The sequence below is a fragment of the Stigmatopora argus genome, chromosome 5 (genome assembly GCF_051989625.1).
Source record: "Stigmatopora argus isolate UIUO_Sarg chromosome 5, RoL_Sarg_1.0, whole genome shotgun sequence".
NCBI classification, from domain to species: Eukaryota; Metazoa; Chordata; class Actinopteri; order Syngnathiformes; family Syngnathidae; genus Stigmatopora; species Stigmatopora argus.
This window is the reverse complement of record NC_135391.1, coordinates 6,282,022-6,307,233: the sequence shown is the minus strand read 5'-3', so window position 1 is coordinate 6,307,233 and position 25,212 is coordinate 6,282,022. Positions and strand designations below refer to the sequence as shown.

Below are 25,212 nucleotides of genomic sequence, written 5' to 3'. Positions count from 1 at the left end.
AATAAAGTACCGTAAAAGATGCCTGGAATAAAATAGGCGTGCCTCACGCTGTTTCAAAAACCAATCAGCTTGCAGAAGAGCGTGTCCTGCATCCAATCGTATTTTAGCAGGGCCCATCTCATGGAGTCGTCACCCGGAAATGACGTATTAAGTGCTTCCGGGGGTAGGACCGGCAACATGGCAGCCGACATGCAGGTATGTGTGGCTGACTTGCTGTCTTTACGCGACACCATTTTCTGATTACGAAATTGTATAAAGTAGTTAATTCTCTATATTTGACGTTTTCCCGATGTTTTGAACGATCCTTTGACTGATGTGTTACTACTCAATATGAGACACGTTGACAGTTAGCCTAATTGCTAATCGCTAAGTGCTACGTTGCCTGTGAGTGCCTTAAATCAACATCTGTTTTTGTGAATAACAATGGGAAAGCAATGCCAACATCGGTAACTTTTTTTAAATAAAATGGCGGTGGAGATAATCAATTATTAGTTGAGGATAATGATTTCTATTCATTAGGAAGTAAACACGAGTTAACGGATTTTGGCTTCACAGACTTAAAATCTTACGCCCAGATGAAAAATGGCTAGAATTTTCATTTATGCAATTCGGATTTTATTGAGGGTTTAAGCAGAACTACGATCAGAAAATGCATGATGAGGGACTGACAAAAAGGAATGTAACGAAAACAGCTAAACTGAAAAAAATATTTATAATCTGATTGTTTTATTACAACTTGCAATATATAAATGTATACTAGTATCGATAATAAATTCGTTATAAAATTGAAATTCCCAATGAAACTCCTACAAACACAATTTATCTGATAATACAAATATTTGGAATGCAGGTTTCCGAGACGCTGAAGAAATTTGCTTTAAAAGTGACTACAGCCAGTGTGAAAGAGCGCAAGGAGATTTTCGGAGAGCTAAAACAATGTTTAAAGGGCAAAGGTGAGTCGGGGGCAGATATTTTTAGTGTAATTTTTGGGGGGGGATTCCTTTAAAAATCAGATCCACTTTCCCTTCATACCTTGTTGTTTTGGCTGCTATTTATTTTAGAGTTACCAGAGCCTGCCATCAAAGGCCTTTGCAAGCTCTTCTGCCTGACCCCTCACAGATACAGGTATGGTTAAAAAAAAACAAAAAAACAGCTGCATACTCCTTTTGATGTATCCTATCATTTTCCTATTAAGAGCCAATGTTGGTATTTTTCAGGGATGCTGCATCTCGCAGAGAAATTCTCTCTGCCATTGCACAGTTGGCTGAACGCCAGCCTGACGTTCTGGTGATGAGCCTTCTCCACTGCCTTCTCAACAGTGGATTTGTCAATAAAAATGGAGAGCCAGGGTGTGTATTTTTAATTACTTTATTTTCCAGAATAGCAGACTTTTTTATTATAGTTTGGAGGGCCGGCAACTAATACTCAAGCGCAATTGTTATTTTTATTTATTTCTATTTTTTTTATATACCGTATTTTCACGACTATTCGGCGCATCATATTTTTAGCCGCAGTGTCAATAACGAGTGCTATTTCTGTATTTTACACACACCCACACACACACACACACACACACACACACACCCACACACACACACACCCACACACACACACACACACACACACACACACACAAAGGACGCACCGTTCTTTTAGACACAGCCAGGCATGGCATATATATATGTATATATATTATTTATGGATGATTATTGAACCGTAATAGCGCTGTCTACGGAAGCAGCCCCAGACGCTATTTCCGGTGCGCAGTGACTGCTGGGATATATAGTCCTTTTGTCAATACACCCAGGTTGACGGCTGTGATAACTTTGCACTAATAGTATCAATATACCACAACGGAAAACACACTAATTTGGTGCTACATGCACCAAATGCACGCTAAAACACATTTTTAAAAAGGCAACGGAAGCAAGACTGAGTTCGGTTGTACGTTATTTAGCCATTTTACAATGTACTCGCGTCATCATCACCCACAAAACCATCAAAGTCCTCATTATCTGTGTCCGAATTGAACAATTGTCCATCGAAAATGCTGAGTTTAATACGTTCGTCCAGGCAGCCACAATCCATTCGCAAATAGTAGCTAGCTAGTAGCTAGCGTAACTATTCCAAGGCTGTCTTCCATGGTTCGCAACTGTGTTGATGCTGATCGCCAGGCCACAATCCATTCGCAAATAGTAGCTAGCTAGTGTTGATGCCGACCGCCAGGTCACAATCCATTGGGTGTATTGACAAAAAAAACTATATATCCCAGCAGTCACTGCGCAGTACTTTATCTACGGGAAAATAGTAGAGTCGAGGGGCTGCTTGCCGTAGTTGTCCTATCGACTGATTTATTTTATTTTATCGTGATAACAACTTTAGTATTGGTCCATATATAAAGCGCACTGGATTAACTGGATTATAAGGCGCCCTGTCTATTTTGGAGAAAATTTAAGACTTATGTGCGCCTTATAGTCGTGAAAATACGGTATATATACAATGACCACCGACACCTTGTCCTGGTCCTATTTAAGGCTATAGTTATCTGAAATACTGTTATGTTAACAGATGGCTAATTACCGTGTTGTTGTCCATTTTGCTATTGTTACTTTAACGAATGTCTCTTCTTGGTTTTAAAAATAAATATATAAATAAAAATTACACAGACAAAAATGTGCATAATTTATATGTTTTTCCCTCTTCAATGTCCCTCTTATAGTCCGCTTGTATTTTTCAGGAAAAGCACAGGCTCGGCTGCCTTCATTGGCCTGTCTTGGACCTCCCTTTTAGTCCCCTCTGTCTTTTCTTCTCCCGAGAAAAGACAAGGACCAGCCTGGAATAAAATGGTTAGTATGTAGAAAAACATCATTTTTATTTTGACAAATTGTATACAATTTAATCACATATTGCCCATAGGAGTAAATTTCAGACCCAAATACACATTCGCAAATTCTAAATAGGTAATAACTCAAGAAGAAATAAAGCATGAATATCAAACATGCATGAAATGTTTGTAATATGAAAGACATTCAAATATAATGTCAATTAAAACTCATAGAAACTAACTTTATTTAAATAGTCTGCGTGCGACATGACTTATTTGAGAATTATACACTAATCACAAAAAGTTTATTTTAACCAATTAATGTCTCCTAACTTACTGCTAACATACATTGTGAAACACCAAAGACCTTTTTTTAAGTAGAACAAAACGTGCAGTACAAAAGACCATGAACCAGCTGGTAGTGCCTGTAATACCTCAGTAGGCCAAGTAGTGAGTCAATGGACAGCACAAGTTTATTATGATATATGGATAAGTATTGAATTACCAGGCACAAATTCTCCTCTTGAGTTGTTTTGGCTGTTCACCCAGGTTCAGGTTCAGAGTTTGCTCGTGGCGGAAGTTGTGGGTGGAGCCAAATCCACTGCTCAAAAGTCAAGCCTGAAGAATCTGACTCATCTTTGTGAGGAAGTGAGTTCAATGACATCCAACGATGTGTACGCCCAGAGCATTTGGAGTGGTCTGATATTTGGCTTCTTTCCCAGAATCCGGGTTTAGTTGATCAGTACATCAGCGCCCTGTTGAGTCTGGAGCCAAGCCCTACAACGTTGGCCATGTTGGGTGTCTGTTTAGACTTCTGCACAGCTCAGAAGGACAAAGCCGCAATTGAAAAGCATAAGGTCAGTTGTTTGGATCATGATCTGAATTGACAATTCCACTTATATGCTTATACTTTGCTAGATAAAAAAAAAAAACTAAATTTGGACTCTTTTCTGTTTATTCTAGAAAGCGATGTTAGAGCTCTACATAAAGTCGGTGCTTATGAGCAAGACTAAAGCACATCAGCATATTCTGGACAAAAGTGGCTCCCTGCTCCGCCACGTCTCTCATTCGGAGTTTCAGGAGCTGCTTCTTCCTACCATGCAAAAGACAATGCTGCGAAGTCCAGAAAATGCCATGCGGGGTGAGATGAGTTTTTTTGGTGTTATCTTATTAATTGATAACATTTCGCTCAATTCCTGATGGACTGTCTCTAAATGAACCTCTCCCCAGCAATTTCCTGCTTGCTGTCAGCACTGACTATCGACCTTAGTCAGTACGCCATGGATATTGGAAAGACTATAGCAAGTAAGGGGTTTTAAAACGTTTTGAAGCGTGTACAGTGGTACCTCGACATACGATCTTAATCCGTTCCGACTGAGATCGTATGTCGAGCTTTTCGTAACTCGAGCGGACGTTTCCCGTGGAAATGAACTAAAAACAAATTAATTCGTTCCAACCCTCTGAAAAAACACCAAAAACAGGATATTGGATTGGAAAAAATGTTTTATTTCTTCTAATTCGCCATCTATTAACAAAGTAACACATAACTAGTGGTTTAATAGTAATAAAATGTGTTTAATAGAAGTCAAATTAGACGTGTTTCGCGGAGGGTAGAGACAGCGACATACACGGAGGCGGGGGGTGTTCGGGGGGCTTTATCCACGGCAACAACGCACTCATAAACGAACAAACAAATTTAAATTAACTTGGATTAATATATACAGACACTCAAACATACGTTTAATGTAACTTTACACAAAACTGAATTCTAATTTTGTTTTTGTTTTTTTTACCTTCGTTCTGGGCGGGTTAGCTGTTTGCCACGCCTCCACCCTCACGTTCGCTATCGATGGGCGGTTTGCTGTTGTATTCCCTTCAAAATATTCCGAAAATGATGCACACAAATCAAAATATTCCGAAAATGAAGCACACAAATGTCCTCACAATAGGATAACGCATGACCACTTGCCAACGAGAAGTATTCTTGAATGAGCGATCGCGGGAGCTAGCAGGCTAAGGAAGGAATAACAGCGTACCCACGTATTATTTGTGGGTAATGAAGTTTTATTCTGAGAAAGGGTGCCATTGCCTATCGGTGTTGTGTGCACGAGTATACTTCATTACCCAGAAATCCCTCTTTTTGCCAGGGCATGCGCGTTGTACGTTTGCTGGTCGTTGCTAGGAGAAACTCGTCTGTATAAATTGTTCAGTGCTCGTAGATATCTGTTATAGAGGAAAGAGATGCGGCAAAAAAAGACAGTGCGCTACAATGATAAACAGCCTCTGATGTCATGGCCACCTGGCTTGGTCGTATCTCGAAATTTTGATCGTATCTCGGGCGAATTATTCGATCGGAATTTTTATCGTACCTCTAGCATGTCGTAGGTCGAGGTACCACTGTATATTTTTCGCTCATTTTTCTGTTTGACGTATCAGAGCTGCCACAGGGGAAAAAAGGTTTAAGTTTATCTCTAGTAAATATTTTCATCTGCTTTAGGCCAACTGAAAGCCAACAATGGGCAGTTAACAGAGGAAGCAGTCCAGGCCTTGCAGAACTTGGCCCGACAGTGCAGCGATCCCAGTGCAGTGCAGGACATAGTCACGCATCTTTTCAAGATTCTTGGAGGTGAACTAGATATTTGCTATTAAGACAGTGCTTTATTTCATGTATGCTGTAATAGTGCAATATAAATGTTTGCAGGGTCTGAAGGAAAACTCACAGTTGTCACCCAAAAGATGAGTGTTTTGTCAGGTATGTTGTTCAACCATAAAAAGTTCCGTTGGTGGGATTAACCATCGGGTTGTAAATGTTTCTGATTTTTAGGCATTGGTAGCTGCAGTCATCATGCAGTGTCAGGAAGCTCAAACCAAACGCTGAGCTCTGCAGTCACAATGATGTTCGTCCCCTTTTTGCAACAGGAGGGTATGTGGGGATTTTTTTTCTACTCGTAAAATCATTAATTGACTTGATTTCAAAGTCTATCTCACTTTCTCATTCTTTCCCTTTTTTAATTTTACACACATCGTAGATTGTCACTCAAAATATCAAAACTATACTTGGACAGTGTGGAATTGTTTTGTATTGAATTTATTGTTAAATAAGTTGTCCTATAAATTTGAGTTTGGCACAAGGCCATTATGAATGACTATTGGGAGGAACATAAAGTTGTTCTGATTGAAAGTATACATAATTTCTGCTGGCCTAGATTGGATTGGATAACTTTATTCATCCCGTATTCGGGAAATTTCATTGTGACAGTAGCAGAGGGTGATTAGACAGAACAACAAAGCAAAAGAACAAAGTACAAAGCAAATCAAAGTAAATGGGATCATTAGATGAACAAAGATACTACGTTGGTACTATATAATTTTCAGATCAGTTGGGTGTTGAACCATTGCTCTCAGGATGTCACCCCCGTTGAAATGACATTTTTAATCCCTCCCAAATTTAGTTCACGAGGGCACCTTGGTGCACGGAGTGTCAGTGCTCTCTCAGTGGAGCAGTCGCCTTACCATTCAGATTCCGGGTGCTCTGTTAGAATGGTTCAAAAAGGCATTCACCCTCAAAACTTCCACCTCTCTGGTTCGCCACGCTTACATTCAGGCCATGTTGGGAGTCTTCAAAGGTCAGTTCACACCAGGGAAAATCGTGTTTATTATATTGATTGCGGTATCACCATTTCAGTCTTTTTATGAATCTTTCTTATTGTCCCTGCTTTCACTCATCTCGAAGGTGATACTCTGGAGCAGGCGTCAGACCTCGTACCTCTGTTGCTTCAAACTCTGGAAAAAGCTGCAGCACAAAGCTCCCATAATGGTTTGCTTTCTGAAGGCGTGGCGGCTTCGGTTCTTTTGAGTCGACTGTCCCAGCTCGAAACAATGACAGGTAATTATAACTATTATAGTTACCCGTGTGTCTTTTTCATAGGAAGGTTTATAAATACGGTACTCGGACGTTTCGTCGAAAGACGTTTGGTCGACCGGGCGTTTGGTCGACCGGACGTTTGGTCGCCGGGTTGTTACTGTTGAAACCAGCTCTCAAAATTATAATCATGAGAGAGAGAGAGAGTGAATTTAATATCTAAATATATAATATCAAAATATCAACAGTAAACTCTCTGTCATAATTTGACAGTGAGCGAACCCGGCGACCAAACGTCCGGTCGACCAAACGTCTTTCGACGAAACGTCCGGTCACGATAAATACTATGGCTGGAAGGTGAACTTGTTCGCTATTAATGGCAGTCAATGGGTTAAGAGTCGATATCCGTTTACTTCCCACAGAGGGAAAGTTATCCAGCTTTTGGAACTTGATCTTGGATGATAAGAAGCCACTTTTCACAACAGAAAAGTTTGTCGCCACGACCACTGAAGAAAGTGAGAAGACATTTTCTTATTAGTCAATGTCATGTAAATTTTACATGGAAAACATGTTTCTTTTATTGTTGTATTTTTTATTTTTTAGCTCAGCTGACTGTACTGCTTCTCTGCGAAAGACTTTTCTTGGATCATGCTCACCGGCTTAACAACAACAAATCTCAGTAAGTTTTTAAATTTTGGGGGGTAAATTTCTATGTATGTGTGTCCTTGATTTTAAGTCTTGTATGTCCTAATCATTTTGAGATTCAAGGGTGAGTCTTTTAATGTTTTTAACATGAGACTTAGGCATCAGTAGTGACTACCTTTCAATTATTGATATCATCAATGATTCTGACATTAACAAACACTTAAAAAAAAAAGATCATTAAGTCTTTGCTGCATGTAATTGCTCCTGCAGGATGTACCACAGTGCCACTGTGGCGGTGCTGTTGTCTCAGAGCTGGCGTGTTAGGAAGCGGGCAAAACAGACCGTCAGGAAGCTTCTCTCCTCCTTGGGTGGTTCCAACCTTGCTCACGGCCTTCTAGGGGAACTCCGAGCCGTCATCAACAAACACAAAGTGCGAGGCAAAATGTGAAAACTTTGTTTCAGCGTCTGGAAAAGGGTGACATTCTGGCGGTTGTGTTTTGTCAGGTTATGCCCCAGGATGCCTTGGTGTTGGATTCTGGAGAGCCGAGTGAACTTGGTCGCAACTACACGCGCCCGTGTGTGCTGCTGAATGCGCTGCATGTCATTTGCGCCTCGGCCAGTCAATGGAATGATCCAAATGAATCCGAAAACTTGGCCATGAAAATCCTCGTTATTGCTCATCATCCATCATTAGGTACAGGAGGGAGAACTTTTGGATTATTTAAACTGCTGCGCTCTTGGCAATGCTCTCCCGCTTGCTAATTTTCTTGTTTTACATCCCATTTTGTTTTATATTCACCCTTTGTAAGTTGAGGTTCGGAGCGGTTTGTGGCCTTTCCTTCTCTCCACCATGAACATAAAAGCTGAAGAATTAATTGAAAAGAATCTGGAGGCTATTCTGCCGCATCTGTTGGAGGTCAACACTGATAACGAGGTAAATCTTTAATATTGTTATTAAGGCCTGTAAGAAAAGAAATGAAGTCAATGTTTTTTTGTCTGAGAATTTTTTATTTCAACCCATTAGGCAGGAAAACTACAAATCCAAAAGTGAATGTAGTACAAGTTAAAAATGAATCTACAGAAAGCAAACTTTCTCACGTGTATAATACAGATATAAAAATATCATAAATCATTGAACCGTCAAAATACCTCATCTTGACAATACATGCAGCTAGTTGATATTTTGTACTGCATTGGAAAAATTCGATTTATTAAATTGATATTTTTATGAATATCATACAAATGATATATTGTATTCTATCTCAACTCAAATTCCACCATTTTTTGGTTTCTTATTACAAACATCCATCTGATTTTCCTCTTTTGACTTTAATTAATGTGTCATTTGCTCGGATATGTTTGCCCCAAATTTCATAAATAATAAATTCCCATTTCTAAACTCTAACCCAGGGGTCCCAGACTCGGGTTGGTTCGCGGGCCGCGTTAACGTCAACTCGATTTCATGTGGGCCGGACCATTTTAGATATAATACTTAGATTTTTTTAATAAATGGATTAAAAGAACTGGATTAAAATCGCTGAATATTCAGTTTTTTATAGCTCTAACACAATGTTTATTTTAGCTTTTTTAAAATATATTTTTAGATTTTACAAAATGATTTTTGAACTAAAAACACAGAAAAAAATTGATTAAAAAATTACAATTATTGATTTAAAAGGGGGAAAATCAGGACATTTAATATACATCTACTCTTCATTTTAATTTGATCCTAAAACAGAAAGTCGGCACTCATGATTTACTTTCCCGGGCCACACAAAATGATGCGGCGGCCCAGATTTTGCCCCTGGGCCGCCACTTAGACACATGTGCTCTAACCCTAGCGGAATTGTCTCATTTTTCTACAGGCAGTGAGAAATGCTGCGGGTGCCCTCTGTGCACTCTCCCCTGACAAACTGTTACCACGCATAATCAGTCACATAACAAAGGAGCTTTCCCAGCCTGCTTTGCATACTGTCACCAAGGAGGAGTGCGCTATCATGTTGACACCTGAGGGTGAACTTTATGACAACTCCATCATTCAGAGGTAAAATAAATGTTCCTGTCGGTCTTTCATGTCATTTGCCCATGATGTTTAACACATCTACATTGTTCAACTGCTCTTTTCTCAGTGCACTCAAAGAACACGGCAAGAAGGGCAATATCAAGAAAGAGAACAAGGCCTATTCCTACAAAGAACAGATATTTGAACTTGAGTTACAGGAGGTAATTTAAAAAATGTTCTTTTGAATATAGCAGATGTATTTGAAATTTAACTTGCTTTCACAGGAAATCAAAAAGAAAAGAGGCATCAAGGATGAAGTGCAGCTCACCAGCAAACAGAAGGAAATGATTGAGATGCAACGCGAGAAGGAGGAATCTATTCGCAAAAGACTTCGAGGGGTAATGAAGAAAACATCTTTCTCGGATAATATCTTTTTTCCACCCCTACCATTCAACTATTGGACTGGTAATGTGGTTCTTATTTTTCCCAGCTCGATGTCAAGCTACAAAGTGTGATGGGTCTTCTAGCAGCTGTTGTCAAAGAGAGACCAGGACAGATTTCTAGAGAGCTACCGTCGGTCCTCCAGGTTCTCTTGCCCCTTTTGCATTCGCCTTTGGCGGCTCCACGTATTCAGCAGATTTTCTTGGACATCGGACTGTTCCTCCTACCCCAACACCTCCATCATCTCGGTACCTAACCTGTTTGTTTTATCTTATACATCCGCAATCGTCAGTTTGACATGCAGATGTTCATTTCAAACCGATAGTAGACTTGAATAGATTTCTGTTTTCCAGGTGCTCTCGTGGGACATGTCACTTTACGGTTGCTGAAGCCCGAGTGTTCCTTGGATGCGGCCTGGGAGCAGGAGGATCTGGACAAGGCAGTGGACCGTACTGTGCAACTCTTGCATAACTACACTGTCCCTCAGAGAGAGGGCAAGACAAGTGGTACGGACAGGCAGGAGCATCATCTGTCAAATGATTTTTAGTATATTACTTATTAACGGTGTCCTTATCTCATAGTCGGTATTGGTTTAAGATACTGCAATTTTTTGGAGTATCTGATTTAGCCTCAAGATCGGATCCGATCCAGCAGTTGCATGTGTTATCAGTGCAATGGCAACTGCAGGCAATGAGTTAAATACAGTGATGTTAAAATAAATAAATCAACCTAAACTGTTTGGGGACCATCATCTCAGGGCATTTATTTTTTTATTCGTTTTCATGTTATTGATGAATAGATACAAAAGATAAAAATGACAAATTATATTTTGTTACTATTACTATTTAGACATTTTAACTGTTTATTTTATATTTTATATGACCATGGGGTGTTTGACAAGAGAAAAATGGCCCATTATGGATACCCAAGATGGCTGTTTCTTGTAAAATGAACTCACCAGGACACAATGATTTTGGCATTTCCTTTTTTGGTGTTGATTGCATTATTTTTGTTTTTTCCAGGTGTGACCCCACTATCTGCCCCTGCCTTTTGCTTCTGCTTTCCTTTCCTCAACGCCATACTCAAGCAATCCTCGGGCAGTACAGAGGAGACCGAGAGTTTAATGACTAGATCTTTGCAAGTCATCCATGAGCACTGTAAGCTTCGTACTCAGACAGATGAGGCGATTATCATAGATGAGGTACAGTTTGCTTTTCATACTTAAGTCCCATCCGTTATTCACTCAGGCCCTTCTGATGAATAAATGTATGTCATTATTTTTTCTGTCATCCTTTCAGAATGGCCCTGAGCTGCTTCCTCGTGTCAGCATGCTACTGCTACTGACCAGAATTATTTCCACAGCCACGCCTAGACTTCAGGTGACTTTCCCAATTCCAGCATTTTCATGCCAGATCCAATATAATACTGTACTGATACAGTTTTTGGGTTATAAGAACCAAAAGCAAGTCATGATCTGGATCTGCCTTTTACTCAAGTTGCCTTAATGTTTTCTGATTCTTGTGCAATGTGAGCAGTAGTTTTTTGTGCCATCCCCATTCAACTCTCGTCAGGTGTTGGCGTCTGAGTGTCTAACAGCGCTGTGTGGCAGTGCCGGAGGAGGTGAGGGCTGCACTGTAGCAGAGCAGCCAGAGATAGATGTCCTTCTCAACGCCCTTCTATCCCCTTGCTTCTCTGTCCGTGACGCTGCTCTGAGAGTGAGTTTCTTCTACCTAAATGCCCTTTTTTTAGCCATTCCCAGAAAAGACACCAAGATTTGGGGGACAATATCAATGAATCAATTCAGTTGAGTTCTTCTGTGTGATCTTTTTTTCAACTCCGCGTACAGGGGTTGATAGAGATGGAGTTTGCTTTGCCGACAGACAGTACAGAGCAGACTGGCCTGAATTTGCTTCGTAGGCTCTGGGTCGCAAAGTTTGATGTCGAAGAGGAGGGACGAGCCTTTGCTGAGAAGTATGTGCTTTGTTTTCTTACTTTTTTTGATAAATGTCTTTTTCTGATTTAGAAGTACTTGGCAGAGAATTCGAGAGGCCATGTTGCTTTTTGTTCAATAAGTTCAGTATTATTTTCAATGAAGAATTTGTCATTTTTGCTGCTCTTAGACTCTGGCAGTCTCTTGATCTGGAGTTGGTTCCAGAGCTTTGCTCCCTGCTGATTGGAGACATCACTCACCATGAAGGCGCTGTTCGTTCTGCTGCGGCCGAGGCACTGTCAAGTGCAGTCTCTCAGTATAAGGAACAATCTGCTTCAGTCCTTGGACAACTAATTGAACTCTACCACCAAAAACTTTATGTAAGACCCAACGCTATATCCGTTGTTAAGTCACGGGTGTTAAACGCAATGCCAGGTATTGCCCCACACATCATTTCCATTAGATGCTTTGACTTTATGTTTGGTAGATATTATAAACTACAATGTGGTCTAAGCGGTTTATTAGTAAATGCTTTTTAACAAGTAAACAATCTTATTGTCAACTTTCATTGAAGAGACCACCTCCTGTGCTGGACACCTTGGGAAGGGTCATTTCGGAATCGCCACCAGATCAATGGGAAGCAAGGTAAGAGAGAAGAAGAAGAAAAAACATACATCATTGTATTACTCCAATGTGAAAAGTCCAACTCACGTTCATGCAATTTGCACTTTTTATTTTTTCCCACTGTAGGTGTGGCATTGCACTAACTCTGAACAAGCTATCCCAGTATTTGGACGAATCCCAGGTGACTCCCCTCTTCCTCTTCTTTGTTCCCGATGCTCTGAACGACCGTCACACGGACGTGCGGCGTTGCATGTTGGAGGCAGCCCTATCAGCCCTCAACACTCACGGAAAGGTGGGATTTGCATTTCATTTCACTATTTCCTCACACATAAACTGCAGAAAATAAAAGTTATTACAGTAATCCCTCGAATATTGCGGTTAATGTAGACCAGATACGGCCGCGATAATCGAAAAATAGTAAAGTAGAGTCACCACTATTATGACTACATTTTTTTTTCTTCTTGAGTGCTGAGTCCGAGTAGCAAGAATGGCTTCCGCTTACAAGTTTCAGCATGGATTTTAACATTTTTAGGAATTTAAAAGAAATATATAATTTTTTTTTCTTTAGTGCTGAGTCCTAGTAGCAATTTAGCTTGCAGATTTTAGCGTGGATTTTCACGTTTTTATGAACTTAAATTATTATCATTATTTTTAATAATAGCAGAAAAAAATCGTGAAGAAGTGAATTTGCAATAAGTGAATTCACGATAATCGGGGGGAGACTACTAGGCATGCTAACTAATGATTTTAAGTGGCTGTAAATCAAATGATTCCATTCTCTTAATTAGCCAGTCAATACTGTAAATGTGGCTTAACATCAAACAACTTAAAAAATAAAATGTTTAGGCTGTACTTAATACAATCAATGGTCTTTATTGAAATACTTTGAACGTCTATTTATGGTATCTGTTCCAGGACAATGTTAGCAGCCTGCTACCTGTGTTTGAGGAGTTCCTAAAAAATGCTCCCCAGGACGCAAGCTATGACTCTGTCCGTCAGAGTGTTGTCATTCTTATGGGCTCCTTGGCCAAACATTTGGACAAAAATGACCCTAAGGTCAAGCCTATTGTGGCCAAGCTTATCACAGCCCTTTCTACGCCATCTCAGCAGGTAAGAAACCACAAAGTCAACATTTTCCTCAAGAAAATATTCATTCTGACATTGGTGTATAACGGCAATGTTTTTGTTGCCTTTTCCTCGTGTAGGTTCAAGAATCTGTGGCCAGTTGTTTACCACCACTAGTGCCTGCTATCAAAGAAGATGCTGCGGGGATCGTCCGGAATCTGCTGCAGCTGCTTCTAGAGAGTGACAAGTACGCTGAGAGGAAGGGCGCCGCCTATGGCTTGGCGGGCCTGGTCAAAGGACTTGGTATTCTGGCTCTCAAACAGCAGGAAATCATGGCAACGTTGACTGACGCCATTCAGGATAAGAAAAACTTAAGAAGAAGGGAAGGTGAGTTAAACAAGATAAACTGCTGTCTACTCATTGCAAATCAATGTGGTTCAAACTTTAAACAATAACTGCTTTTTATTTTATTGTATTATTTTAATATATATCTCTTTCAGGGGCACTTTTTGCTTTTGAGATGCTCTGCAACATGCTGGGCAAACTTTTTGAGCCCTATGTTGTCCATGTGTTGCCACATCTCCTGCTTTGCTTTGGAGATGGTAATCAGTATGTGAGAGAGGTGAGCAAGAAAATCAAATCTCACTCGTGCTTTTCTCCCAGAAGTCAACTCGACAATGCTAGGAACTTAAAGTGAATATTCCCTTGTCCCACTCCACTAGGCAGCTGATGACTGTGCTAAAGCAGTGATGAGAAACTTGAGTGCTCATGGAGTGAAATTAGTTCTTCCTTCTTTGCTGGTGGCCCTGGAAGAGGAGTCGTGGCGGACTAAAGCAGGTCTGCACAGATAACGCAACACAAACCAAGCCATGGTTCTATAAAAAGAAGACAATTTCACATATCTAATCGTCCCTGCCCTGCTTTTCTAGGCTCTGTCGAATTGCTCGGTGCCATGGCTTTCTGCGCACCAAAGCAGTTATCTTCTTGTCTACCAAGTATTGTTCCCAAATTGACTGAAGTGTTGACAGACTCCCACGTGAAGGTGCAGAAAGCTGGTCAACAGGCTCTCAGACTAATTGGTTCAGTCATCCGAAATCCTGAAATCCTTGGTAAGGTTTTAAAACAATGTCACATTTTGAGGGACTAAGTTTTTGGGCTACATATAAAGGGTTGATCACTGTGAACATTCTTTTCCCAGCTATAACTCCTATACTGCTGGATGCTCTTACTGATCCTTCCCGGAGAACCCAAACATGTCTTCAAACTCTTCTGGACACCAAATTTGTGCACTTCATTGATGCTCCTTCCCTCGCCCTTATCATGCCCATCGTCCAAAGAGCCTTCCAGGATCGTTCTACTGACACGCGCAAGATGGCCGCTCAAATTATTGGCAATATGTACTCCCTTACTGACCAGAAGGTAGGATTATTTCAAAATAAATCAGTCTGTGTATAATATTGTATTGAAGGGGTACTAATTCTGTGCTCTGTTATAGGATCTGTCACCATACCTGCCCAGTGTCATTCCTGGACTAAAGACTTCTTTGTTGGACCCTGTGCCCGAGGTGAGATCATTGGTAGACAAGTACAGTTGTGGTCATTGGTGTGTCTATCCCTCTGAGGCTGACGGTGTAGCTGCCTCTCTCCAGGTTCGGACGGTGTCCGCTAAAGCCCTGGGCGCAATGGTGAAAGGAATGGGCGAATCTTGCTTTGATGACCTTCTGCCGTGGCTCATGGAGACAATGGCCTCTGAGCAGAGCTCAGTAGATCGTTCCGGGGCTGCTCAAGGTCGCTAATATAGCTCATCATATCTGCTGTTTGTTAAAAAAAAAAAAAGACTGAAAATTCTGACCTCACATTTTCAATGTGTTCAGGACTGGCTGAAGTGATGGCTGGTCTTGGCGTTGAGAAGCTAGACAAATTGATGCCAGATGTGGTGCAAACTGCAAGTAAAGTGGACATAGCTTCCCATGTTAGAGATGGCTACATCATGATGTTCATCTACCTGCCTCTCACATTTGGAGACAAATTTACTCCTTATGTTGGGCCCATTATCCCCTGCATTCTGAAGGTATTTACTTTGCTGGTTTGACTCATACATTTGATCATTACATGTACCTATCCGAATTCACTCATTAAGGCAAAACAGAGTAACGCGGCCATTTGAGCATCTGCCCAAAAAATTGCCGCACAGTTGCTATCGTGAATGTCAATACAAATTCCAGTCCTTCGCACGTTATCGTAGAAAAGAGCGGCAGACGTTACAATTGTAAACTCGATGTTGGGGGTCACGAGTACCAAAATACTCACCAAAATGCATTTGCCGTTCTTATTTAATACATTATCCTGAAATTTCTGGTCTGATTTTCCAGGCACTAGCTGACGAAAATGAGTATGTACGAGACACAGCGTTACGAGCCGGTCAACGTATCATCAGCATGTATGCAGAGACTGCCATTGCACTCTTGCTTCCTGAGCTCGAGCAGGGCCTCTTTGACGACCTCTGGAGAATCAGGTAAGCAAGACTTGCCGTTTAGCTTGTTTCAGGTTGCCGTTGCTTCAATATCGACTTCATTGTGGATACGCGTTTGTGGTGTTTTACAGATTCAGTTCTGTCCAGTTGCTTGGAGATTTGTTGTTCCATATTTCCGGAGTGACCGGAAAGATGACCACAGAGACCGCATCGGAGGATGATAATTTTGGAACTGCTGCCTCAAATAGAGTAAAAATATTTAGTTTGAGCTCGTTTATTGTTTTGGATCAATTTTAACATGGAACTAATCTCAATTGTCTCCCTTTCCAGGCCATCATATCAGCTCTCGGGGATGAGCGGCGTAATCGTGTACTTTCTGGCCTTTATATGGGACGTTCAGACACCCAGCTGGTAGTTCGCCAGGCATCTCTTCATGTATGGAAGATAGTGGTGTCCAACACTCCACGAACCCTTCGAGAAATCCTCCCAACCCTGTTCAGTCTCCTACTCGGCTTCTTGGCTTCTACCTGCCCTGATAAGAGAACTGTACATACTATTTTTTTAATGTCATTTTGGCATGTCCCTCACTTTTGCACTTGTCCAGGGATTTATTTTTTTAATATATCTATGCGTCTCCAGATCGCTGCCCGGACTCTGGGTGACCTAGTGAGAAAGCTAGGTGAGAAGATTCTTCCAGAAATTATTCCCATCCTAGAGCAGGGTCTACGTTCTGACAAGAGCGATGAAAGACAGGGCGTGTGCATCGGTCTCAGTGAGATCATGAAGTCCACCAGCAAAGATGCGGTTAGTTAGATTAGAACTTTATTTCATCCCGTATTCGGGAAATTTCTTGTTCACAGCAGTCCTACGCGACACATATCCTTTTCGGTCAACCTGTTTGACTCCGTATTACTGTTCCATAGGTGCTGGTGTTCTCTGAGTCTCTGGTCCCCACAGTGAGGAAAGCTCTATGTGACCCTCTAGAAGAAGTCAGAGAGGCTGCAGCCAAAACCTTTGAGCAGCTTCATGTTACCATTGGTCACCAGGCACTTGATGACATTCTACCTATGCTGCTGAAACAGCTTGTGAGTCTCTAAAAAACAAAAAAAGTAAACATTCCAACCATTATTCCCAGTTAATTTTTTTTGAGATCATACCATGCTGTGCTAAATCTTTTACCAGGATGATGTGGACACAGCAGATTTTGCTTTAGATGGACTTAAGCAAGTGATGGCAGTGAAGAGTCGATCGGTGCTGCCCTATTTGGTGCCAAAGGTAAGCCATTGATGATGGTAGCAATCGCAACAAAAAATAAATAAATCAATTTTGTGGATCTTAGCTGACAGCTCCTCCTGTGAACACTCGTGTGTTGGCCTTCCTCTCTGCTGTGGCCGGTGATGCCTTGACTCGCCACCTCGGCGTTATTCTACCAGCCCTTCTTTCCTCACTTAAAGGAAAATTAGGAACAGAAGATGAAGCTCAGGTAATATCTCATCAGTAATGTATGTATATATGCGTTCTGAAAATCTGATTTTCAATGGGCAGGATGTGAAGGGCACAATAGATCATTTTTCTATGTCTGTTTATTTTTGCAATACTGATGCATGTTGTTGAATTTGCATTAGGAATTATGCAGTTGTCAAACCGTAATCCTCTCCGTGGACGATGAAGTGGGACAGCGCATCATCATAGATGATCTGTTGGAGGCAACTCGAAGCTCAGATTCCGGCCTCAGGCAGGCTGGCGTCACCATCCTCAATGCCTACTTTGCCCGCACACGCCTGGACTATAGTGCCCATACGCGCAACTTGCTGTCAGGCCTCATCCGCCTCCTCAGTGACACCAACACGGCCATTCTATTTCAAAGCTGGGACACTATCAATTCCATCACTAAGGTAGGTTCATGTCATCGAAGGATTGCAATATATAGTTTCTGGTTCCGGGCTCATACGTGGACTTTATTGTTTGTTTGTGCAAAGAAACTCGATGCAAGCAGCCAGCTGGCGCTGATTGATGATCTTCATCGAGACATTAGATCGGCTGTTGCAGATGCAAAGGGTCAATTCTTACCTGGTTTCTGTCTGCCCAAAAAGGTAAGGCTCATTCTCTTTGTTATCCTGAATCTGTAAATGTGATATATATACACTTTAGGGCTACCACAATTACACTCGACTATCAAATTGATTGACGACTGTTTTGTTAGTTGAGCAATCGTTTTTTTAGTTATCAAATGCTCTTTTAATAATTGAATAAAAAAAGACATTAGTTTTTTTTATTTTTGAATGCAAACTGCAAATATACTTTTATCCTTGAAATTTTAAACATCTTTGGTAAATTATTATTTTTTGTTTATTTGTATTGAAATTCCAATACAAAATGTACTTTATTCATTTTTAAAATTAATACAAGAAAAACAGTAAACATTCTACGAGTTCTATAGTCCTTGAATCATTTATCTCAACAACAAAATCAAGATATCTGATTTATTAAAAAAAAAAACAATTGGCGAGTAGTCGACTCTCCAAATAATCCATTGTGGAAGCCACTGCTATATAGACAGCCAAATGGTACACTATATACATTTTGTTCTCAAGCGTTTAACCTAAGCACACTAAATAACTTCTTCTTTTTGGCTATTAGGGCGTCACTTGCATTCTTCCTGTCCTGAGGGAAGGCGTCCTTACCGGCAGTCCCGAGCAAAAGGAAGAAGCCGCCAAAGCATTGGGTGGGGTCATTAAATTGACCTCCCCCGAGGCACTGCGGCTCTCCGTGGTCAACATCACCGGACCCCTTATTCGTATCTTGGGTGACCGCTTCGCTTGGACAGTGAAGACGGCTCTGCTGGAGACTCTTACTCTTCTGTTAGCAAAGGTCTGTTTTAAAGGTTCTCTTGGAATCGCCGCTTCACAGAGCTGAGTTGCAGAGCTCCATCTTGTTCCCTCTTGCAGGTGGGTATCGCGCTGAAGCCCTTCCTACCACAGCTGCAGACCACCTTCTTAAAGGCCCTACAAGACTCCAGTCGCGCAGTCCGGTTGAGGGCCGCTGAAGCTTTGGGCCAACTGGTTTCTATCCACAGCAAGGTCGACCCACTCTTCACAGAGCAACTCTCTGCCATTCGCAATGCTGAAGACTCCGGAGTCAGGTGTGTGCACTTATTGGCCAGTTGGAATGGAGACTAAAGTATTGATAACACTTTATGTGAACAGAGTCATTGATGCCAAGAAACCCAAATGATACTAGGATACAAATTTCCCAACGTCCCCACCAGATGGCATAGCTCCACTGTTTACACCTTATTTTGTAGAAAGTATACGACTAAACTAACCTTGCGTACAAGAAAAATTAAATAAAGTAGTCTTATAGCCAAAAACTAATGCTAAAAATGTCATTCTCCTTTTCCGAGATCAAATGGAATGAAGTTTTATCGCCGCCTTTGGCAGTAAAACATTATTAACTGCCGTTCCTTCTAGCTTTACTGATTTTTGGACACATTTTTAGTGTTTTTGTACATTTTTGTAAACAATATCCTAGAGTTCATATCAAAAACACATTATGGCAATTAACAAAAATAAGGGATATAACATGAGAAAACAAAAATCCTACAAACGAAGCATCTAGAATGCAACACTGCTTGGCATGGATGTTTTGTACATTAAAAATCCAATGAAAAGAAAAATACATTATGCATTTTGACAAGTCACTTGCTCTGTCATTGTAAACACAGGCAGTGTAAAAAATTATAATATGTCGAAACTATTCTACAAATATTTCCACTACATACAACCAAACGCCTCCCTGCTTTCTTACGCTTTTTCTGATATGAGGTATATTTTAGTCAATTTTATTGTCTTTTTCTCTCCATTCAAAGCAATTATCATTATGCGTTAAGCCAGCTAAGTGAATGTATGTTTTCCTCCAAAAGTTTGTTTTGGGAAGCTCTGCAGTCCTTTCACAGGAATTCCAACTCCTCTTTAAAATTTTGATTTACTGTATGATTATTTTTTTGGGTTGAATTATTCATCTTTATCTTACTTTGTCTTTAATAGGGAGACAATGCTACAAGCTCTAAGGTTCGTCATCCAAGGGGCCGGGTCCAAGGTGGATCCAAACATCCGCAAGAACATTACCACCACATTACTAGGCATGCTGGGACATGACGAGGTATGGCATTGGGAAGAGATAACTTGAGACATAAAACAAGCTTGAGAGCATTCATTTGATGTTGTGAAAAACATAAAAAGTAAATGTAGAAGCATTTTCGAACTGTTTAGTGGGTTTGGTCCTTTTTTGTCAGCATTGTGGTAAAGCGGAAGTCAGTGAGACGGGATGTGGTTTCCAACCAAGTTGATTTTAAGTCGCTTTGTCAGTAAATGTGGCAGCAGTATCTCATCCGCAAAGATTTGGGATTATGAAATTGAGGGTCCCTGTTAGGAGTTCCACTGCCAACATTTAGTTTAGATTAGATAACTTTATTCATCCCGTATTCGGAAAATTTCATTGTCACAGTAGCAAGAGGGTGAGAATCCAGACACAGGAAAATACATTTTAGACATAAATAGATAGGTAATAAATAAGTTAATAAAGAAAGAAATATATAAATAAATTACTGAATAAATATGTAAATAAATAAATTTATAAATAAGCGTGTTGCTTATATATATATACATATACACACATATACATATATTGGTTTTAGTCTTATGGAATATACAAATGTACACGAGGTTTTCATACAACTTCCTTTTAAAGGACTTCTTTAGCATAATGCAATTTAACTCACTGGCTGCCATTCACCACACAGCATCTGTCAGAGCACTGAAACATGATTAATGCCAACCATCCCAGTTGAAATGGATTTGACATTTGTTGCTGTCGTTGATAGTGAATGAGTTCAAAGTCAATAGATTCTCAAGTCTTTCTGCTTGTCTGCTCTTTTTTTCGTTCTGCACATCCAGGATGCCACTCGAATGGCTTCTGCCGGCTGTATCGGTGAGCTCTGCCCATTTTTATCAGAGGAGGAGTTGAAGACTGTCTTGCTTCAGCACATCTTAGGTTAGTATGCGGCTGAACCCAGCGCTGCTGTGAATATTTATTCATTGTTTGGCTTCCACAGGGGGAAAAAATGTGATTTTGCCAATAGTGAGACACAAATTGGCAGGCGTTCACTTTGTTTTAGCTGGTGGTTCTTAAAAAATTTTTTTTAGGAAGTACATCAAATCGCAAATTCCTTTGGCCTCTAATAGTGGAAGAAATAATGTACATACCCCAAAAATGACATCTCTTAAGAGACCGCTTGGTGTTTTCGGTTATGCCCATTTGGCCTGCTTCTTCCGGAAAATATTGGATTGGCAAACTGTAATTGATTAATGCACTGTGGTTGATTAAAAAAAAATTGAATATGTAAATCACTTTTGCGTAGCACTCAAGACCATGTGTACCACTAGTGGTACACGAACCGGACCATTGGTTTAAAATGTTTCTACTTGAGGGAAAAATAGTTTTTTTGTCTGTATATTGTTTTTTTTTTCTCTTTTGCCTCAAAAGCAATATTGAAAACAATTAGCTGTTTCTCTGTTTTCAGCGGATATGTCAGGGGTGGATTGGATGGTACGACATGGACGTAGCTTGGCTTTAGCTACAGCTGTCAAATGCGCGCCCGAGAAACTCTGTGGCAAGCAATACCGCGACACAGTGACGGAGACTATTTTGACCAATGCTACTGCTGACAGGGTAAGCCAAATTTTAGAGTAATGGGGTCCGTGCGTTTTGGTTTCTGGTTGTAAATAATTCACCATTGAAAATGTGTTTAGAACAATGTTCTTTTTTGAAGGCTAGCCTACTTCCCACTTTTGTCCTCGCTTTAATGCTATGTATAGTTTGGAGCAACATTAATTATGCCAAATAAATGAATCATGATAAAAGAATACAGTGGTACGACAAAAATTTCGATCGAATAATTCGCTCGCGATATGATCAAAATTTTGAGATGCGACCAAGCCAGGTGGCCATGACATGAGGCTGTTTATCATTGTAGCGCACTGTCTTTTTTTGCTGCATCTCTTTTGTGTATAACTACTATATCTTCGAGGACTGAACAATTTATTTAGACGAGTTTCGACCAGGAAACGCACAACGCGCATGCGCGGGCAAAAAGAGGGCTTTCTGGGTAATGAAGTATACTCGTGCACACAACACCCTTAGGCAATGGCACCCGCTCTGTGCGTAGCTCTCTCTCCCGTCGGCGAAATCCGCCCAATTTTAGTTATATTAAACACATTTTATTACTATTAAACCACTAGTTATGTGTTACTTTGTTGATAGATGGCGAATTAGAAGAAATAAAACATTTTTTTCCAATCCAAGGATCCTGTTTTTGGTGATTTTTCAGAGGGTTGGAACGAATTAATTTGCTTTCATTTCATTTCAATGGAAAATGTTCGCTCGAGTTACGAAAAGCTCGACGTACGATCTCAGTCTCGGAACGGATTACGATCGTATGTCCAGGTACCACTGTACGTACTGTATTTTTTTTTTTTAAAGAAGTGATTTATAAATAAGCCATTCTTTGGTGTCAGTGTTTTTTAGGGTACATTTCCTACCCCCGCAAACAGAGAACTATACTACTACACCGCTTATTTTATCATTATATTGGAGATTACAAATGTTTTGTATTGATACCTTTTTGCAATTTTACTGTTACAGACATTGCCTTTTCTTTGCGTTAATGGCTTGACGTCCAATACAGTTTGTACATTTTTAAAAATGTACAATCTAATGACTACACCTGATACAAGCTGTTTTTAAGTAGATGATGTGATCTTCTACAGATTCCCATTGCCAGTAGTGGAATCCGAGGGATGGGATTCCTGATGCGATATCAGCTCACTGTGGATGGAAGCACCAATGTTTCTCAGCGCTTCATCACACAGTTTGTCAAGGTTTGTTGTTGCTGTCGTCAATTATGATGCGAAAGACAGGACTTGAGATACATATTTATGCTAGGAAACAAACGTGGAAGCCAGGCCTGATTGCAATAGTAGGGAGAATATTCAATGTCAATTCTTAGAAATATGAAGATAAGAGAATGTGGTCGATGGGGGATTTATGTCCCTTTTGACACTTGTTTTTCGTGGGACCTCGCAGTCTTTTCAGAACCAGTCGAGTGACATCAGGCTGGTGTCGGAGAGGGTGATCTGGTGGGTCTTCAAAGAGCCGGATGCACCTATCATGGACGCCAATCTCATCAAGCCTTTGTTGAAGACTCTGTTGGACAATACCAAAGACAAGAACACCAGCGTCAGAGCTCAGAGCGAGCACACCATTGTCAACTTATTACGACTCCGCCAGGGAGACGAGTGCATGCAGGTCGGACAGTTTACGAAGAAAATGTTGCGTTCTACATGGAACTTTTTTTTTTCCTCGACATTCATGACATTTTTTTCGTTACAGATGATTACGGCCATTCTGGACACGGCGAGTAACGACCTCCTGTCAGAGTGTCACCGCCGCTCTTTGAAGAAGATCGCCAGTCAGCAAGACTCCAATGAAGAGATAGATGACACCATATTAACGTGATTGAACTGGACTGACCCGTTTGATAACGTCAGCCAAAACATTGATCGGCAAATGTGACCTGTTTGAGAACTTCAGACACTTGATCATGTTGCTCTGTTTTCCAGCACAGGAACTCAGAATATCTGCAAGACCAGACCTGTAATTCACCCCCTCAAATTTTTATCTCCACACTCCTTGTCAGCAGAGTTACAATATGAGAACATTTTTTCTGCTTTGACTACAATTATTAATTCTATTTCAAATTCCTATTTGGATGTTCTCTGTTTTGGCATGCTCTGCATTTTCATTTCATTTCTTCTTTTACAGAGAATAACACTGGTCATACCTGACCTGGACTCAAGTATTTTTCAGCTCCCATAATGGTAGAAAATTACTAGTCTTTAAATGTACCAGAAGTTCCTATGCTGAAGAACAACAATTAAGCGGTTCATTAATTCCAAACGTAAATTTCTCTTTATTTCATCCTTTTAACGGCCTTTCACCCCCAAATATATAGTCAGGGAGCCTTTATATTAAATTGTTTCTTTATCCCTATTCCCCAATTTTGTGTCCACTTTAGCCATTTTCCATCCATTTTTTTTAAATAAACACCATAATATTAAACAACCAAAAAAGTATTACATACTCCAAACCACACAGTAGCAATGTAGAATACAAGTTGGACAGGAAAATTAAAAAGAAGAAAAAAAATATTTTACTGGTTATTTGCCCAGTTTTAATGACTGTTATGAGGCCAATTCTTTTCAGAATTTTTTTTTTTTTTTTTTTTTTTTTTACTAAATATTTGCAATCCCACCATAATGCACACATCTCTTGATTTGGTTGGGGTGCCTACATCTGTAAAGGATCTTAACCCATTGATGTGATTGTAAAAAGACAATACAAAATTAAAAAGAATGCATTTCATACAGCAGTGTGAATTATTTTTGAAGCATTTAAACTCAAGGGAACGTCTGGGTTTCACATTGTTTTTTAATTGTTCTCGGTCATTCCGCTTTGGAATGAAAATGACCACAATGATTGTCGTGTGATAAATTGGGGCACTCAACTCCTGACTGCAACCCCATCAAACACTACTCTTGTTGAAGCAGAACAAAGAGTTAGGCCACATTAGGAAAAAGAAAATTCCCAAGAGTGGGAGCTGAACTGAAGTATTTTTCTGAAACCTAATGTAAAAAAAACCATGTACTTTATACTTGGAAAATAGTTAAAATTAAAAATGGGCATAAAGGAGCAATAACTGACAGAAACAGATATGGTGAAACCTCATTCTGAACAGTTTCATGTTGATGCTACAAGCACGAGTGATTTTTTCCACGTACTATTTGATAAATTTTTATTATTTTTAACAGCACAATTTTTACAAAACTATGATTATTTTTAGTCTTAGTTGGACTATTGTATATAATACAAGAGGTAATATTTCAGAGGCTTGTTTTAAAACTACCGAAATGTTACAGTTTCCTACACTAATTTAACATATTCTAAGCTAATTGAAAGTAAGTGACAGAGTCAAAGTCAATCTAGTGTTAAACATGAGAAGTGCCATAGAATGACGGCTTAAATTAAGCTTCTTGTGCGGGCCCTTTCAATGCAATTTTCTTAAGTTTGACACATGCCCTAGTGTATGCCAATGTGTGTGTGTGGACTTTAAGAGAAAGAATATTTGTATGTACAGTCCTACTGTATGATACTTTACCATAAATATTTAAGTATAAAGAGAGTGCTTTTCACATCTCTTTTGTGTAGTCATTTTATTGACCATGGTCAGC

General features: G+C 40.1%; 1 protein-coding gene across 1 annotated transcript; it reads left to right on the top strand.

Annotated features, from left to right (window-relative positions):
* The first annotated feature begins 147 nt into the window (after positions 1-147).
* Positions 148-24,346, top strand: gcn1 (GCN1 activator of EIF2AK4). The gene is made up of 57 exons (XM_077600983.1): positions 148-195; positions 851-953; positions 1,062-1,125; positions 1,218-1,349; positions 2,738-2,846; positions 3,374-3,472; positions 3,547-3,681; positions 3,788-3,965; positions 4,055-4,129; positions 5,322-5,450; positions 5,526-5,576; positions 5,649-5,747; positions 6,277-6,450; positions 6,558-6,710; positions 7,109-7,201; positions 7,290-7,365; positions 7,602-7,761; positions 7,836-8,025; positions 8,141-8,265; positions 9,197-9,375; positions 9,461-9,554; positions 9,618-9,731; positions 9,824-10,022; positions 10,128-10,280; positions 10,797-10,975; positions 11,073-11,153; positions 11,346-11,489; positions 11,621-11,745; positions 11,895-12,084; positions 12,279-12,349; positions 12,455-12,620; positions 13,244-13,438; positions 13,534-13,780; positions 13,894-14,015; positions 14,116-14,230; positions 14,323-14,502; positions 14,592-14,812; positions 14,889-14,957; positions 15,042-15,180; positions 15,267-15,463; positions 15,765-15,907; positions 15,997-16,114; positions 16,196-16,411; positions 16,505-16,669; positions 16,789-16,950; positions 17,048-17,140; positions 17,205-17,348; positions 17,491-17,760; positions 17,845-17,958; positions 18,506-18,736; positions 18,814-19,007; positions 19,912-20,026; positions 20,821-20,917; positions 21,447-21,595; positions 22,693-22,803; positions 23,009-23,230; positions 23,315-24,346. The coding sequence occupies exons 1-57, from the start codon at positions 178-180 to the stop codon at positions 23,438-23,440; spliced, it is 8,013 nt and encodes a 2,670-aa protein (XP_077457109.1). The 5' UTR covers positions 148-177; the 3' UTR covers positions 23,441-24,346.
* The last annotated feature ends 866 nt before the right edge of the window (positions 24,347-25,212 follow it).